This window comes from Harmonia axyridis, chromosome 1, assembly GCF_914767665.1.
Source record: "Harmonia axyridis chromosome 1, icHarAxyr1.1, whole genome shotgun sequence".
NCBI classification, from domain to species: Eukaryota; Metazoa; Arthropoda; class Insecta; order Coleoptera; family Coccinellidae; genus Harmonia; species Harmonia axyridis.
The window spans coordinates 76,495,391-76,511,605 of record NC_059501.1 but is presented as its reverse complement, the minus strand read 5'-3'; the positions used below and the strand labels follow the sequence as shown (position 1 = coordinate 76,511,605).

Below are 16,215 nucleotides of genomic sequence, written 5' to 3'. Positions count from 1 at the left end.
TACCTTTTTTAAATTTTCACCTACGCAATTTGAAATCAAGATAAAATAGTCTATGATGACAATGAAGTATTTACCATACAAGTTTTGTAGGTAAAAAATTATAATTAAATTAGGAAAGGTATCGATATTGATTCTACAGCTAGTATTATTGTTGAATTCAATTCCAGTCAAAGAACCAACCTAATGTTTTAGGGATATCAGACATTGAACTTTTTTTCTAACACAAGTAATTATACTTTATAGTCTATTTTTGTATTTTAAGGAGAGCAACAATTTGTTGTTTGTTAAGTACAACGGGCTAAACATTTTTAGTATATTTTCAAATAGTCAGTGGCACTAATAGAAAATAGTGATTTTCATCAGATTTGATGTTACAAACCGTAACTATTTAATAAAGGGCAAATTTTACATTGCTTTTTATAGTGAATAATTTCAAAACCGTAGCAATAAAGAGGAATTTAATACTCTTTGTATAACATTTGAAATATCGATTTCTTCAGAGGAAAAACGTAATTATTAATAAATAAAATAATATTTACAGAAAATAAAGTTTATTATTCTTAGAATTCAAAATGCAATTAAAATATAACACAATGTTTTGTCGAACAGGACAAAAACAATCACAGAATATGTATATAATCAAATATCACTTTCAGAAAATGTCTGGAATTATTTTTCGTTGAATATAAACCTTTAAATATAAAAATTAGTTTTATTTCAATTGCAACTATAATATAATTTCATTATTCCGGTTCGTTGATTCTGACGTACCCACTCTAAACAAAACCAAGATTATAACAAATATAGACTGGATTCATCCTCAGACTAATTGTTATTAACAATTTCATATTTTCTTCAATCAAACAAATTCTGTTCAATGTGATCTAATAATTCATTCATTTTATTTCTATAATGAAGAACGCTATTCTCAATAACCGTATGAATTGAAATTGGTTTATCCAATATTGGTTACGCAGTAGGTAAATAACAGATTATTGACTAGAACACTATAACTAATCTTTGCACTAGCTTTCAATATTTGGCCCCATGTAAAATAAAATGATTTGGCCATAATCCAGTTTTGTACATTTTTGAACTGAAGTTGTAATAAAATAGGAAAAATTTAAATATATCCGAATTTAACATCAAAGTATTCAATAGTTTCCGAAAAATTACGCAATCTACACAGAGTGAATCTTTCCTTCACATAATTTTCAGCCACCAAACAAAGAACTTTTCTTTAAAAATAATTATTGCATGTATACAATAATTTATCATACCAGGCATGACAAATTTAGTAAGTTCATATAAAATTACAGTAACCAGCAAAAAACAACTTCGAGAATCCACTATTAAAATATATGACTCACCCTGTATATTTTAAATATATTCTAACTTTAAATGGAAAAACCCCAAAAAATCATTGGAGAGAAATTAAGCTATATATTATTATTTCTTCAGGAAACATTTTAGGTCTTTTTAGATTTTTTTCTTAAACTCTTTGATATTGTCCCATGTCAAATATATGAAATACTTCGTAAACAAAATACTAGAGAAGTATCCTGAAATTTTATGCAAGATAAGACATTATCGTCTTATTAAATATCATTTTCAATTCTTTCTAAACTTTTTCACTAATGTATATAAATAAATATAAATAATATTTAGGTACACATTGCCATAACTCCACTCATTCGCTATAATAAATTTCCAAAATATATGAAAAAACTTCATAGGAACAGATATACCAAATAAAATGAATAGAATATGGCATTATGAAATATAACTATGCTATAACAATTTTCATATTATGATTGAGTTCATTGCTTAAAAGTTCATCGTCGCCAGATAATAATATATCACTTTCAGAATTTCTTCTGAATTTATTTTTCATAGATCGATATTTCAATCTGCTTCGTTGTAGAAAGCTTTCTAAACTTGTCCTCCTGGATAATTTATGATCTTTGTACATTAGGAAATTATCAGTTACCCAGAACATCAAAATCTAAAATGAAACGTAATTTCAATTCATAAAAGTCAAGTCTTAAAATATGATATAAAAGTTTTCATTAATAAACTGAATTGCAGTAAACTATTTTTTACTTACGTTCACAAAAAATGGAATAACAAGCATAACCAGGGTCACTTCCAAGTTCTGATTATTTATTGGATATAACATAAAGTCCTTGACGTTTTCCCAAAAATCCAATTGCATAAAGAGAGTTATCAAGACTTTTACTACCATCATCAGTCCAACATATAAACAACATTGCACAAACCAGTAATAAGTAGATGGAGGCTTACCTAAAATCAAAAACTTTAGAAATTGGGCCTTATTACCATTATAATTGTGCAAAATAAAATGAAAATGAACTTACCATATTCACCAAAATTAATGGACTCCCAACCTTTTTTCCTAGATAGAATCTGTGCAGTTCGTATACCAATAAAAATGATCAACAATCCTAAAGAAGAATCTAGGAGAAAATTAATGAAATACCTATAAAAAATTATCATTCAATATAGTATAATTTGTTAGGTGAATTAATAATAATAATAAAATAATTACCAGGTACAGGGATCGCCTTGATATTGACCAGCTAACCAGACATTACTCAAATGAATAGCCATTGCACCCATGCCTTGTTTAGAAGTATCATAAAACCATATTAACCATGATCTCCTTCTGTGAGGAGGTTCACAAAATCTTTTTGCTGAAATATTACAAAAATTATTAGTAAAGATTGAAAAACATTCAACTTCAACCAAACTTACCGACTAAACAAGTAAATGCTAAACATGCCAAAAGTACTTGCAACATCCAACCAAAAAAGTCAGTAAGTGCATCTTTCCTGCAGTGGTATTCATTTAGAGGTAGATCATCCCTTAACTCAAGTGAAAGTATTCCAATTGCTTGAGTAGTCATCTTGTTTTAATTGTGATTATCTTGAATTTGGCAAAATCCATTTGAAGAGCATAATACTCTTGATTTCACAGGTTCTGACTGATGGGCACTATGAAGCAAAAATAATAAACATTCAATTTGCTAAACTTCTACATTTGATCCATTTGATAATGAAATTAAGAATGTTGAAAGTTTTAATCACAGAAAACCATATTTTGATCACAGAAGAAAAAAGATTTCATCTGTGATTCTATAGATTTTTTATGAATGAAAAAACCAGTTCAGTCATGCAAGAAAACTGAAAGGAATACACTTTTATATTTTGATTAATTCAATTCATTGAAGGATCTTTCTCTCATTTTTATGACATAGTTTTGGAAGTTACAATTTACAACTTTCTTCTTTGGCAACTTTTTATCACAAAAAATTAAGATATGTACGATGTTCAGAAACTCTGTGGTAGCATTAATGATTAATCGAGATGTGTGATTTTCTATGAAAAATACGGAAATCCAATATGTTGATATAAAATTTTTCTGTTATTGCGGAATTGTTTTTTATTCTTGGTGTAAAATTTTTGAAATTTATTAGTATTCATTGAAATTTTCAATGATAAACCGTTTTATATATTGAGTTTACAAGAATTGTAAGTTTCATGACGTTTTCGATTAGATTTTCTAACGGTACCTACTATTCATTTCTTATAGAGATCAAAAATGTTTACTTGATTTTGTTGGTTTTGTAATAAATTTATACTTTCACGCTTAACAAAATAAAATCTTCGTATGCCTGCCACTTCAAGGAACCCAAGAAACAACAATTATTGAAATAAATTATGATGTTCATTTCGTGGCCCAAAATTGCATATTATAATAAATAATTTTCGGAAGAATAATTTTCTGATATACACATATAAATTTGTTTCCAATTTTTTTTCATTTTAGAGAAAAAAAACATTCCTGAAAATGGACCATGATCCAGAAGTAACATTTTTGTTTCAATTTGGTTTAATTAGAGATGCTGTAATCGCTCCACAATCTTCCTTGAATTTGAAAACTCTTAAAGATCTAGCATGCGATTTCGTCAACTCTAAGGTACGTGCATAATATGATGAATTAATACAGATGAAAATTTGAATTCATTTTAAAATTTGTTTGAATAGCACTAACATTATAAAATCATTATTTTAGGTACCAGATCATGGCATTAACAGAATAGAGGATAGAATTTTACTTTTTAGGCATGAATATAACACAAATAATATTCTTCAATTTGTTAATTCTGCCTCAGATGTTGTAGATGAGAGTCTCATTGAGATTGTTCTAACAGGAAAAGGTATGATATTTTTGAGAATATAGTGAAACTAAGAAAACTTCTTTTTGCTAGTCAGTAACAATTGAAAATTTAAACTATGAAAGTTTTGCTAATTATTCTTATTTGTTTTTTAATTTTTTCAGTACCAATATTGAATTCTAACTCTGATTCTGTGAAAGTAAGACCACATGCACTCTCTGTACATTCATATAAAACTCCGACATTTTGTGATTTCTGTGGCGAAATGTTGTTTGGTCTAGTACGTCAAGGTTTGAAATGTGATGGTAAGTAGTCAAAATATTGCTAAATTTGCTTTTACTTTTAATGAATCTTCTCTGTCCCCAAATATTGTTTGAAATTTTGCGATGTATGTTGCCTGTAGTTTTCCTATTTTTATCCTTGTTTGTATAAATTATCATGTACCTTTTCTACGTATTTGATGTCGGCTATAGTGTACTAGTATGAAAAGTATAATTATTATCATGAACTACAGTTAATTTTTATATATGATACAAAAAAGCTATATGGTTTAATCTTTTCTGGAAGATTTTTAGATAACCATATTCAAAATAATTCGTTTCAGGTTGTGGTCAAAATTATCACAAAAGATGTGTAGTCAAAGTACCAAACAATTGCTCATATGTTTTATTTGATGACAAAAGAAAGAGGTCCACTACTCTGCAGGTTCCATTAGCTTCTTCAGGAGGTTCAAATTCATCTCTAGCATCTGCAAATTCCACTCAGAATGAAGAAAGTAGTTTGGTAAGGTTGTCAAACTTTTTCAGTAGTGTGACAAACTTGAAAGAAAACAAAGCCAAATGAAATTTCTTAAAGACATTAATTTAACAAAAGTATTAATTAACAAATCCGTCCTCACAATGTGAAATAAAAAAATATTCCATTTATTTAGATATATAAGTATTTTTACTTGAACAAAAAATCATATTTATGTGTCAAATATATATAATAAGTTTTTGTAATGCTTCAGTATTATGAATTTTTTAATAAGACTCAATACTTTAACAATTATTAGAATTAATTTCATTAACCAGTTTTTTTTCTTATGTTTTCATAATTTTGGAATGAAAATGAACGTCCAACTATAAATTAACAGCCTTAATTATTTTACCCATACTGTTTTAGGTACATTTTTTACTTAAGTTTAATATATGGTGGAGGTTTTCGAATATTTCACAAAAGGAAGTAGTATTGTATTTTTTATAATTTTTGTGCAATTTTTGTGGTTCAGATCTATTTTATTCTCAAATATTTTTTGTTTATCTTAATAAATTATTGTAATTTTTTTTCTTTTGTTTTATTCGAAATCCTCTAACAAAAATTGAACCTTATACATGTTATTTTATTCATTGGCTCTGAAAATCTATCAGGTTTTTTATGAGATCAACTTATTGATCTGTGATGTGATAGATATGTTATGTGGTATCAATTTCATTATTTTCTACAGATACATCATAGTAGATCTCCTTCTGTTGGAAGTGGTACAGTATGGCTTGAACGAGATGTTCAACATCAAGTTAAAATTCCTCATACTTTTGTACTACATACGTATACGAGACCTACAGTGTGTCAGTACTGTAAAAAGCTATTGAAAGGTCTGTTTAAACAGGGATTACAATGTAAAGACTGTAACTATAATGCTCATAAGAAATGTTTAGATAAAGTACCCAAAGATTGTATAGGAGAATTGTCGAGAGAGAATACAGGTATGTAATAATAATAACCGTCTTCATTAGGTTAAAATTTTTCATGTTATCATGAACTGAACAAACCATTTTTCAATAACAGCAAACTAATTCAATTCTTAGGTAATTTCGATTATGCAGAAAGTTCTGCCAGTAATGAAAGTCATTGTAACTCTACGATTACTGAAGATGAATTTGACTCGGTTATTACCAGTTATAATAGAGAAAATGGGGCCAGCAGTGTAGATACAATTCCTGTTAGGGACAGTGATTCAGATACTCCCACACTGTAAGTCAGTTTATCTTATGAGCACTTCCATATCGATTTGTTCATTTTTTCTGTTTAGAAGTACAACTTCTTCCTCACCCAGTGCCAATATTCCATTACAACGAATTGTACAGTCTGTCAAACATACCAAAAGAAGAGGGTCCAAAGTGATAAAAGAGGGATGGCTGGTCCATTTCACCAACAAAGACAGAATGGTTAGAAATCAATTTTCTTAATAGCATATAATGAAATTCAGTGACATTAGAAATGAGAGGAATAACTTTTTCAACTTGATTTAAAATCAGGAATATTATGTCAACTTTTATCTATATATGTATGTATGGTTTTCCTCTAGGAATGATACAATTTGAATGGCAACACTGTATTATTTTTTGACATTTCTTATGTCATTTATGTTTAATAGGTTATGCCATTTAATCATGGAAAGATGCACTTTTCTCCAATGTTTAGAAATTGTTTCATTAAAATCAGTACTCATTTGTAAATACTGAGAAGAATTCATGGACGACATTGAGCTCACATTTTAATAAAACAATTTAATAATTTCATTGTGTATGTTTCCATAATTAAATGGCATAACCTCTGAACATGAGTGGCAAAAGAAATGTCAAAATATAGACAGTGTTGCCATGATAACCATTTCAAATTGTATCATTCCTATAGAAAAACTCTTTTTAAAATAATGTCGGGTTAGTAACACCGTTTCTAACTAGAGTGTTTCCATCCTCGATTAGATTAACTATCAAAAAATCAAAAAAATCCATAAAAAAAAACTATAGGGGAGGTATGACGATTTATAGAAATTCTTACAACTATAGAAACCAGAGAAATTATTACCAACATGGCATGTAGACGTCAGGATAAGTAATTTTTTAAGGTTATGGGATTTTGACATTCGATGTCTAGTTCCTGAATATAGGTTAATGTCAGTTTGACAGACATTATATTTGCTGCGGATCATATTATATTAGGAGAGGATTACAATTTACAATTGGATTGTTCTGTATTCGAATGAACTTGAAAATTATAATTTCCACAAGAAATTCTAGCATGCAAAAAAAAACCTAATAAGTTTCAGATATTAATAGAAAATAACCATCATTAAAATATTTGTTTGGGAAAGCAATATAATTATAAAATGCTCTTCATATTTTTGAAATCAATTGTGACACCGAAACGAAAGTCAATTATCTGACTGAACAATGTTTGCTGGGTCCACTAGTATTTGAAATTTTACCGTTGCATAGTTAACCCATGAACTGCTTGAACTAAGAAGTATCACAGCAAACTTCTATTTTTTTATTCTTTTAGTTATTCATTATTAATTTATTTTCTTCAAATAATTATTTATGAAATTTTCAGCAAATTAATAAAAAATCAAGTAGAAGAAATTATTCTTACTGCATATAATACTACTAAATTTATTACCTAGTACTTTTTGTATTGCAGTATAATCAGGTTCCAAAGTATTTTTCTCATTTGAATAAACTCATTTTCAGGTTAGAAGACATTTTTGGAGGTTAGACACCAAGTCAATAGTGTTATTTCAATCTGAACAAGGAGGTAAATACTACAAAGAAATACTTCTCGGCGACATTTTAGCTATAGAAACAGCAAGAATAAAAAATGGAGGTATGAGATCTTGCATTGAAAAATGATGTTGCTTGAATAAAATACATATTTCAGAGGTCATGCACTGCTTTGAAATAAGGACCGCAAATATCGATTATTTTGTTGGTCAAGATCCTCTTTATGAGATACCCGATGTGAATAAAATTAATCTACCTCCTTCGGATAGTGGAATTGGGGCATATTTAGCCAAGAGTTGGGAAACCACAATTCGACAAGCCTTATTACCTGTTACTTCAAATGCTAGTGAGTATGAATTATATTCAAAAATATTCCTGAAGATGATATGCGAGTTTTTATTAAATTATTGGCGGTGAACACCTAGTAAAATCAATTTTGGCTCTTTTCATAAATTATATTCTGTCTTCTATTGACTAAAATCATTTGTCTTGAAATTGTAACTTGAGTTTTGGATATATTAGAGTTTGTTCAATGTAATATCTTTCTTGAAGAAACTCTCTTATTATTATTATTATTATAAAATTGCCAATCATATCAGGAGGATATGGTGGTTGCTAAAATTTTTGGAGGTGTTATCCAGAAAAATCATATTTATTTATTCTTTCAGAATCTGAGAGAAGTGTCGAAGATGAGAAACAGATCACTGATATGAATCAAATCTATCAGATATATCCGGATGAAGTACTAGGATCTGGGCAGTTTGGTGTAGTATATGGAGGAGTTCATAGAAAAACAACTAGATCTGTAGCTATTAAGGTAAGCTTCAGTATAGTAGTAATTTTTGACAATTTTAAATTTCAATGAAATACAGGACGTCCAGCCTTTGTTTCAGAATTCTGCAACTTGACATTGACTGTCAAAGTACCATAACCTTAAAAAAATGATCTTTTCTGACGTCTACTGTCAAGAATATTACACCAATCGAGTTGGCCATGTTGTGAATTATCTGGTTTCTAGAACTGTCAGAAAATGTCATTCCTCTGTTATACTCTTCGAATCTTTTCAGTTTCAGAATTTTTTTCGTGAATTTTTGCGATATTTTGAAATGGACAGAGACAGATGCGGTATACCACAGATGCAACAAATCAAATATTATAAATGTTGATTCAGCTGCTCTTAGTTTTAAATGACTGTTTTATATTTAAAGATTCTAATTTATTGATTATAAGGTTCCAAGTTATTGAATCAAACAAAAATGGCATTAACAGAACTAAAAGGTGATTTTTTTCCATTATAACCATCTAGTTATTATGTATTACAGGTAATAGACAAATTGAGGTTTCCTACCAAGCAAGAGGCTCAATTGAAAAATGAAGTATCGATCTTACAAAACTTATCACATCCAGGAGTTGTGAATTTAGAAAGGATGTTTGAGACTCCGGAAAGAATATTTGTGGTAATGGAGAAATTAAAAGGTGATATGTTAGAAATGATTCTATCACATGAAAATGGAAGGTTAACTGAAAGAGTTACGAAATTTTTGATTACACAGGTAAAATGTTTTTACTGTAAGCTAATACATTGGTCCGGGACGGTTGTATAAACTAGATTAAAACGCATGCTTAAAAACTTCAAGTGAACTTAGTTAATCTGAAGCTAGTTTAGTTTGTACAACCTGCCTTAAATGTCGAAAATTTTCCAGATTCTCATAGCTCTAAAGCATTTACATAGTAAAAATATAGTGCATTGCGATTTGAAACCAGAAAATGTGCTTCTTAGCTCTAATGCCGAGTTTCCACAAGTGAAGTTGTGCGATTTTGGATTTGCTAGAATCATAGGTGAAAAATCATTTCGTAGATCTGTTGTAGGAACTCCAGCTTATCTCGGTAATACCATCTTCTCATAAATCGAATCTTCCGCTCATTGTGTTAATTTTTCAGCTCCTGAAGTTCTTAGAAATAAGGGTTATAATAGATCTTTAGATATGTGGAGTGTAGGTGTTATTGTCTATGTAAGTTTGAGCGGAACCTTTCCATTCAATGAAGACGAAGATATTAATGAACAGATCCAAAATGCGGCTTTCATGTATCCACCAACTCCTTGGAAAGAAATATCTTCAGATGGTAAGCGTATAAAATAAATTCTTCATTAGTGTGTCAAATCATTCGGCTCAAAATTCGAAAATTGCAGACATTTCGCAAAAAAATAGTCCTCTATTCCTCTGAGTGATTTTTCCTAAATAGCAAAAACTTACACAACTATATAATGTAATGTTCTTCTGTTGACGTTTCGATATTTTCCAGCAATTGATCTGATAAATAACTTACTACAAGTGAAACAACGAAAAAGATACACAGTTGACAAATCTTTACAACATATTTGGCTGCAAGTAAGTTCTGGAATAACGAATTTTTCTTTAATATTTATTTGATATTAATTATTTAGGACTATCAAACTTGGTGCGATTTGAGAGCCTTGGAAAACCAAATTGGTGTCCGCTATATCACACATGAATCGGATGATGCGAGATGGGAAAGATACAGGTCAGATCTTCTTTGACCAGAAAAAGGATGGTTATACAACATGAAAAAGTGCCTCAAAGGTTTGAAGACTTGAGAGGAATTGGCTAAACAGTTGTGTATCTAAGAGTTTACCATTATTGCCGTTCAATGTGTATAAAGTAAGTGTAACGTTTCGAAGTTTGAACTTTGTGGGTTTGTAATAGGTTATGCCATAAAACTTGAATATTTGCTGCATATGCAAAATGCACCATCATGCAACATTTACGTTGATATTTTTCATTTATGATTTGAGTGGATTAACATAACATAGTTTTTGGGAGTGTAGTGTGTTATTATTAAAAGTGAATTTGAAATCCATCGTACTAACTCTGGTTTTTAACTAATAACAGCAAAAGCTCAGTTTTTATGGCATTTCTGTTTTCAGTAAAAATCCTATTGGCCTAATTACATATTTAGTTGTATCTTAGGAAAGTGCCAATTGTGAATACTCGTAATGAATTTTTTTGGAAGGTGGCTACTTAATTGCTTAGTTTTGATGAAGTTAGCTTAAAGGTTTCTGTAATTTAAAACAGCAAGTTTTGCCGACATACTTATAGTTATATTTAAAATAGGACTGGCATTTATTTGAGGCAATGCAAGATGAAAAAGCCAGAAAATATTTTCGAAGCATATTGCAAATTATCACAAGGAAGGTGCAAATTGTGGCCTTGAGTAGCAGTAGTGGTAGAAAGTAGAGAGAGAAAGATCTGAATAAAGTATTAATCTATCTAGCACTACATTCACTTTAACGGTGAATGAACTTTCTTGTCTTGCCTCTGATTTGGTAGCCAATAAATAGGGTCTTTATAAATAGGCGGGTTGAGGCAGTCTAATTTGAACATTCTCTTAATGAATTTTATTATATAGGGAATACCAAAAACCAACACTTGAGATTAAGGCAAATAAGTAATATTTCAAGTTCACACAGTATTGTAAAAGGTAGTGATGGGAAGAATCTAAAACCAGTTCCGGTAGTAATATGACATGCTGTTGAATTTTCGCTATAAGTCTGTCGATTTATTTCATAAGAAAACCGTATGTTGTTAAGAAACACCACGGGTGTTTCTTTCAAGCAAATCGGTGGAGTTATGAAATAAAAGGCTTTTGGATTGAAAATGAAAGAAAGTTACTCTATTTCCACTTTTTAATTATATAAATAACAATTGTTTTGCTACACAGTTGCTTTTTTAGATTGACCTTTGCTTCTTCAGCAAAATGAAAATATACAAAATATGAAATTAAATAATCAACATAAAACCTAAACAAGTAATTATTTACTATTAAAGTACTTATACCATATGCTTCTCTTGCATTTTGTAACAGAGTAATTATAAGAAATTTCTTTCTCTTTCATGGCTGAGTTCGGTTAAATCTTCTGAGAAGTTTCTCAGAGCTCTAGGAGAGAGGGGATATAAAACATTGAATATCTGACAAATCTTGAGGTTTATTTTAGAATTTAATATCTAAGTTTTGAAGTCTTCTTACAATTCGTTCTATGTTATACAGCAGGTGAATGGAATTAATATGTCTTATTCAAGTTATAATTCTTAGTGTTGTTTCTAAATTTTTATAGCTAATTTCCTACAATCAGCAAAAATGAGATGGGATAGGCATATTCCAGTATAGGTCTTGATATTGTTCATTGTTGTATTTTTGATTGAAAACCCTTTATTCCGAGGTATTTTCCGTTCTCTACACATTTTCATGAATAATCATAATCTGCTTTTTTTTTATTATATGCAATTATCTCTGTGGCTTGTTTATGTTTATTTGAATCTAAATAAACATCTATCTATCAGTCTTTTCATAATCATAATAATGCAGAAAAACTGGTTCTTAGTATTAGATATGCAAACTTTAATTGAATAGCCAAACAAGGGTAACAGAATCTCATAAAATTTGTCCAGGCAAGGTCAAAAACTCCATATATATTGCTGGTTTACGGTTGCCTCAAGTGTAACTCGTTAATGGTAATCCCTATATAATGTGAAGCTGTGAAAATAAGTAGTTTTTGTTTAACTCTGATATTACTGAAATACGTTTTTTGTATCAATTTGATATTTCAACTCAGGATTTCGAAGATGTTATCCTGAACCATTGGCACGGCAGATTTTCTGTTATAAGTCAATCTGAAATTCTAACAAAATATGAACTTTGTGCTTCCATAAAATTGATTTTAATAAGAAATAGGATTCACAGATTTTAAAATTTGCTGTTTACGAACAGGAAATCATACAGTATTACAATTTCTTTTTATGAATGACGTTTCAATTTTATTGGAGAATTTTAACTAACTTGAGATTCATCAATTGAATTAATAAGAAATGATTTATTCGGTTAAATACTCAATTTGAAACATATTTATTTTTTGATGGTGGGACTTCTACTGCTTTTATTAATTATATTTAATTATTTTATATTTTTGTATTTATATAGTTTCTTAGTTTTATAGAGTTTATTTATTTGTTATTCTTATGATATATATTCGGAATATTGATTGTAGAAAATGGGTATATTTTGAAACCATCGTCTGTAGAGTATGTACAGTTGAAAATTTTTCATACAATTCTCTCCTAGATATTATTAAATGCTTATATGTTATACTTTGAAAGAAATAAAAGAAATCATAACATTCCATTTGAGACTTTTTTGTTAAAACATCCCTATCTGAATTCCTTGAACCTTTAGTTTTATACAATTAAGATAAATAATATTTTTTTCACCTACATAATGGAAATTTTGAGCAGTATAAGCTGACGTCACAGAACAGCTGTAAATTCTGATTGGTCATGACTTCAAAACACTGTAAACTGTCCAATGGACTATGCTTTATTTGATTTTATGTACCGGCAGTGGCTGATCGAGCATAGGTTACTGATACTACTCTATTCCTTTCCTATTGAAAAGTTTTTCCTTTGGAACTAAATTCAATCCAAGCAGAAAAATTCTAGAAAATCATATTATTACTTACATTTCTCAAATGATCCCCCACTTCCTACTAATAATCATTTGATGAAAAGAATTACTTGAGTCGAATTGTCTAATATCACAGATGTAATATATGTATTGAAAGTCCATAAGGTAAGTGTATATACAATTTACTGTGAATTGAATTTTTTACAATTGTAGTCCATATCTATAAAATAATATATTATGCTCCTGATAATGTAATTTTTGATCAACCAAAATAATTTTTAAATTGAACTATATCTTTAGTTCAATTTAATTAAGTTTGTTAAAATTACAATGAGCATATACAAACTAATATAATACAAGTTGAATAAATTAATAATTATAATTATTCACTAATATAGTAAATGTATTTTCTCAATGACTTAAGCCTTAAGGCTACAATAATTCTCCATTTCTTTCTCCTAGAGGATTACCTAATGTAGGTAATCATCAAATCAGTCAATTTCAGAATATTTCTACATCAGCCTGGCTTGCACCAAGATGCTTTGTTTCATCATCCAATTATTTTCCTGTTATTATTCTCAATCAAAAATCACCAATCGTCTTGTTTTAACCGAAAAGTAGTGTTACTGAATGTCACAACTTGAACAGTAGGACCATAATATGGGGTAATGTAGGCAGAGCCATCTGCTGGTCCAACTACTTGTGTTGAAATTAGTATTATATCTACCAACTGACCCAGAAACATGAAACCTAGGGTACATAATTTAGCTAAACCAATAGCAGGATAACCAAGATAAAACCTGTCTAATCCAAACATTCCAAAAAATATTGAAAGTAGGAGAGCAGTATCGAAGTAGTAACCATTCCTAAAAAATATCGCTGAAATTTAATGTAATATGAAATAATATTCTATACATACGTCCATTTACAGGGCATTTCTTTGAAGAAAGTGGATTTATTCGTTTCTTTACATGTAATTTCCTCAATGGCTAAGCATTGAACTAAAAATTGAAAGATTGATAAATAAATTAAACAAAAAGAGGCATGTACCTTTTGCTTTATTATTTGGTTGACAACCACGAATTTGTTGTGTTTTGGGATCAATTAAATCATAATTTGGATCAGGGCACATAAACTGTCCCATCCTGAGGGTTGTACAATCGACAGAATTATTTACACATTTTCCTAGTGTAAAAACAGTGAATAACACAAAAACGACTTGTAACATCTTAACGCTTGGATTTTCGGATTCTTTAATGGAAATCAATAGAAACAATTTTGCTTAAAATAATATGCAGTAATTTAAACGATAAATATTACAAAAAATTAAAAAGCCATTCCAAAACATTATAAAATAATATTTTATTTAGGTTAGGTTCGATCATAGAATGAAAAATATTATTTTTTATTTGCTAACGATAAGGGTCTGTTGTAACTTGTAATACATGTTGAATTTGTTTTTAATAGAAGAAATTTTGTGTTTTTGACGAAAAAGCAAATTTCTTAGTGTTGTTTCCAAAAACTAACGGCCATGAGCTATAATCAGATGAATCGAAGATATAGGCAACCCAAAATACGTTGATTTCAAAAACTCTTGGAAACTGAGATAAATCAGAAATATCAGGTATGAAAATCGACGAAATATTGAAAGAAATGATATTCAATACAGGAGAATTTTACTGCTACTGCTTTATATGTAGAAAACTCGAGCTGATAAACTAAAGAGGAGCAGAGAGGACTAAAAGTGAATTGAGTGATAATAGAGATATAAAACAATTCATCAGCGAGCAATTATTCCTCAAAACAAACCTATAACCTATGACAAAACTCACCTCATTCAAAACGAAACAATTTAAAATTAAAAATTGATTCACTGATTCCTCATAGTTCCAATAATAGATTTTAGAGGAGGCGCAGTTGTGTAGACGGGATTCTGGCTTTAAATCTCCGAAATTGCTCCCGAAATCCAGTCCAGTTCAAAACCCAGATCGAACAAAGTCGCCACCGTCCAATCTCAAACGATCCCTTTGAAAAAAAATCGTCACAATGGTTTACGAGTCCGATTTTTACACGACCAGAAGGCCGTACCGCTACACGCCTTCTTATTCGACGTACACAACTTCGGTAAGTTCATGTTTTGCTTGTTTTTTGTTTTTTTTTGCCACGTACTGAATAGAAAAAAAAAATTTTAAAATTTGAAATTGAATCGAGGTGAATTTATTTTCACTTGATGTAAAAAAAAATTAACAGTAAGTTTTAAAAGTGATTGTCGTATATTTTATTTCTTTTATTAACGATTTTTATTTAATAATGGCATTTCTAGAAAAATAGAAAATTTTTCATTTTAATCTTATATATTTTTTCGATTCAGTTGGACATGCTTATATTTCTTGTTATATGCATGCAGCTTCCTCCTGAGAACTAAATCTGCGATTTATCTTAATGTTAGTTCAGTACGAAAATATACATTACCAAGCCAAAATTTAACACAGATCATTTAAATCTAATTGAATTTCGACATTTTGAAAGATTAGAAGGAAACTCAAGAACTAATTGGTTCCACCTGTTAATTGAAAATTAAGATTTTTATTCTATAATTAACATTAATCATTTGTTCGATATATCGAAAGTAAAATTATAGCCCGATAGATTATTTTCATAGTTTGAAATCAATTTATCGAAAAAATTATTCGTGATACCTACTCCATTGTTAATGGTTTGTGAACTATGAATTTTATTATTAATTGAGAATTAATTAATAGAATTAATTGGTTTATATTCATCTAAAATTTTGCATATTAGTGATAAACATAATAGAAACATATAAAATGAGTCTTTTTCAAACTCATCGTTTTACTTTTCTTAACTAACTAGTTGAGAAAAGTAAAATTTTTCGAAACTGTCGTTGAAAATATATTTCGCCATTAATTGGGAATAATACAGAATGAGTGTAAGACTAAGACTATTTGAACTACCTCTTTATTGTCATTAAATTTG

General features: G+C 29.2%; 4 protein-coding genes across 9 annotated transcripts in view; 2 read left to right on the top strand and 2 right to left on the bottom strand.

The window, feature by feature from the left end:
- Positions 1 to 534: 534 nt before the first annotated feature.
- Positions 535 to 3,104, bottom strand: LOC123688921 (store-operated calcium entry regulator STIMATE-like). The gene is made up of 5 exons (XM_045627674.1): positions 2,776 to 3,104; positions 2,570 to 2,714; positions 2,379 to 2,500; positions 2,108 to 2,304; positions 535 to 2,005 (listed from the first exon to the last, which is right to left on the bottom strand). Exons 1-5 carry the CDS (start codon positions 2,924 to 2,926, stop codon positions 1,787 to 1,789), a joined length of 834 nt encoding a protein of 277 aa, XP_045483630.1. The 5' UTR covers positions 2,927 to 3,104; the 3' UTR covers positions 535 to 1,786.
- A 275-nt stretch (positions 3,105 to 3,379) lies between these two features.
- On the top strand, positions 3,380 to 15,255 carry LOC123670805 (serine/threonine-protein kinase D1). 2 transcript variants are annotated; one of them, XR_006745989.1, is made up of 17 exons: positions 3,397 to 3,551; positions 3,850 to 3,999; positions 4,096 to 4,240; positions 4,363 to 4,503; positions 4,803 to 4,981; positions 5,685 to 5,943; positions 6,046 to 6,211; positions 6,270 to 6,405; positions 7,711 to 7,843; positions 7,898 to 8,086; positions 8,409 to 8,557; positions 9,063 to 9,293; positions 9,444 to 9,627; positions 9,682 to 9,864; positions 10,045 to 10,130; positions 10,187 to 10,421; positions 15,118 to 15,255. XR_006745989.1 is itself a non-coding variant. In XM_045604359.1 (16 exons), the coding sequence occupies exons 2-16, from the start codon at positions 3,871 to 3,873 to the stop codon at positions 10,298 to 10,300; spliced, it is 2,424 nt and encodes an 807-aa protein (XP_045460315.1). In that variant the 5' UTR covers positions 3,380 to 3,551; positions 3,850 to 3,870; the 3' UTR covers positions 10,301 to 12,939. The 2 variants fall into 2 exon arrangements, 1 of the variants encoding a protein (XP_045460315.1); XM_045604359.1 differs by lacking the exon at positions 15,118 to 15,255 and having other exon boundaries at positions 3,380 to 3,551; positions 10,187 to 12,939.
- LOC123670807 (TM2 domain-containing protein CG10795) lies at positions 13,385 to 14,593 on the bottom strand. The gene is made up of 3 exons (XM_045604366.1): positions 14,269 to 14,593; positions 14,138 to 14,219; positions 13,385 to 14,084 (listed from the first exon to the last, which is right to left on the bottom strand). Exons 1-3 carry the CDS (start codon positions 14,444 to 14,446, stop codon positions 13,808 to 13,810), a joined length of 537 nt encoding a protein of 178 aa, XP_045460322.1. The 5' UTR covers positions 14,447 to 14,593; the 3' UTR covers positions 13,385 to 13,807.
- LOC123670806 (uncharacterized protein CG45076-like) overlaps positions 15,157 to 16,215 on the top strand; it is a 29,727-nt gene continuing 28,668 nt past the window's right edge. For 2 of the 5 annotated variants that reach the window (XM_045604362.1, XM_045604363.1), the window contains exon 1: positions 15,157 to 15,342. In XM_045604362.1, the coding sequence (XP_045460318.1) occupies positions 15,265 to 15,342 (78 nt within the window). In that variant the 5' untranslated portion in view covers positions 15,157 to 15,264. The remainder of the gene's footprint in view (positions 15,343 to 16,215) is intronic. The other 3 variants (XM_045604361.1, XM_045604360.1, XM_045604364.1) reach the window with 2 other exon arrangements.

Coding starts and splice junctions, on each gene's coding strand:
- LOC123670805 (XM_045604359.1), top strand. CDS start 3,871: ATGGACCATGATCCAGAAGTAACATTTTTGTTTCAATTTGGTTTAATT. Junction 4,982..5,684: donor AGAATGAAGAAAGTAGTTTG/GTAAGGTTGTCA, acceptor TATTTTCTACAG/ATACATCATAGTAGATCTCC. Junction 5,944..6,045: donor ATTGTCGAGAGAGAATACAG/GTATGTAATAAT, acceptor TTCAATTCTTAG/GTAATTTCGATTATGCAGAA.
- LOC123670807 (XM_045604366.1), bottom strand. CDS start 14,446: ATGTTACAAGTCGTTTTTGTGTTATTCACTGTTTTTACACTAGGAAAA. Junction 14,220..14,268: donor ACCAAATAATAAAGCAAAAG/GTACATGCCTCT, acceptor TTCAATTTTTAG/TTCAATGCTTAGCCATTGAG. Junction 14,085..14,137: donor GAAATGCCCTGTAAATGGAC/GTATGTATAGAA, acceptor GATATTTTTTAG/GAATGGTTACTACTTCGATA.
- LOC123688921 (XM_045627674.1), bottom strand. CDS start 2,926: ATGACTACTCAAGCAATTGGAATACTTTCACTTGAGTTAAGGGATGAT. Junction 2,715..2,775: donor AGCATTTACTTGTTTAGTCG/GTAAGTTTGGTT, acceptor GTAATATTTCAG/CAAAAAGATTTTGTGAACCT. Junction 2,305..2,378: donor CATTAATTTTGGTGAATATG/GTAAGTTCATTT, acceptor TTTTGATTTTAG/GTAAGCCTCCATCTACTTAT.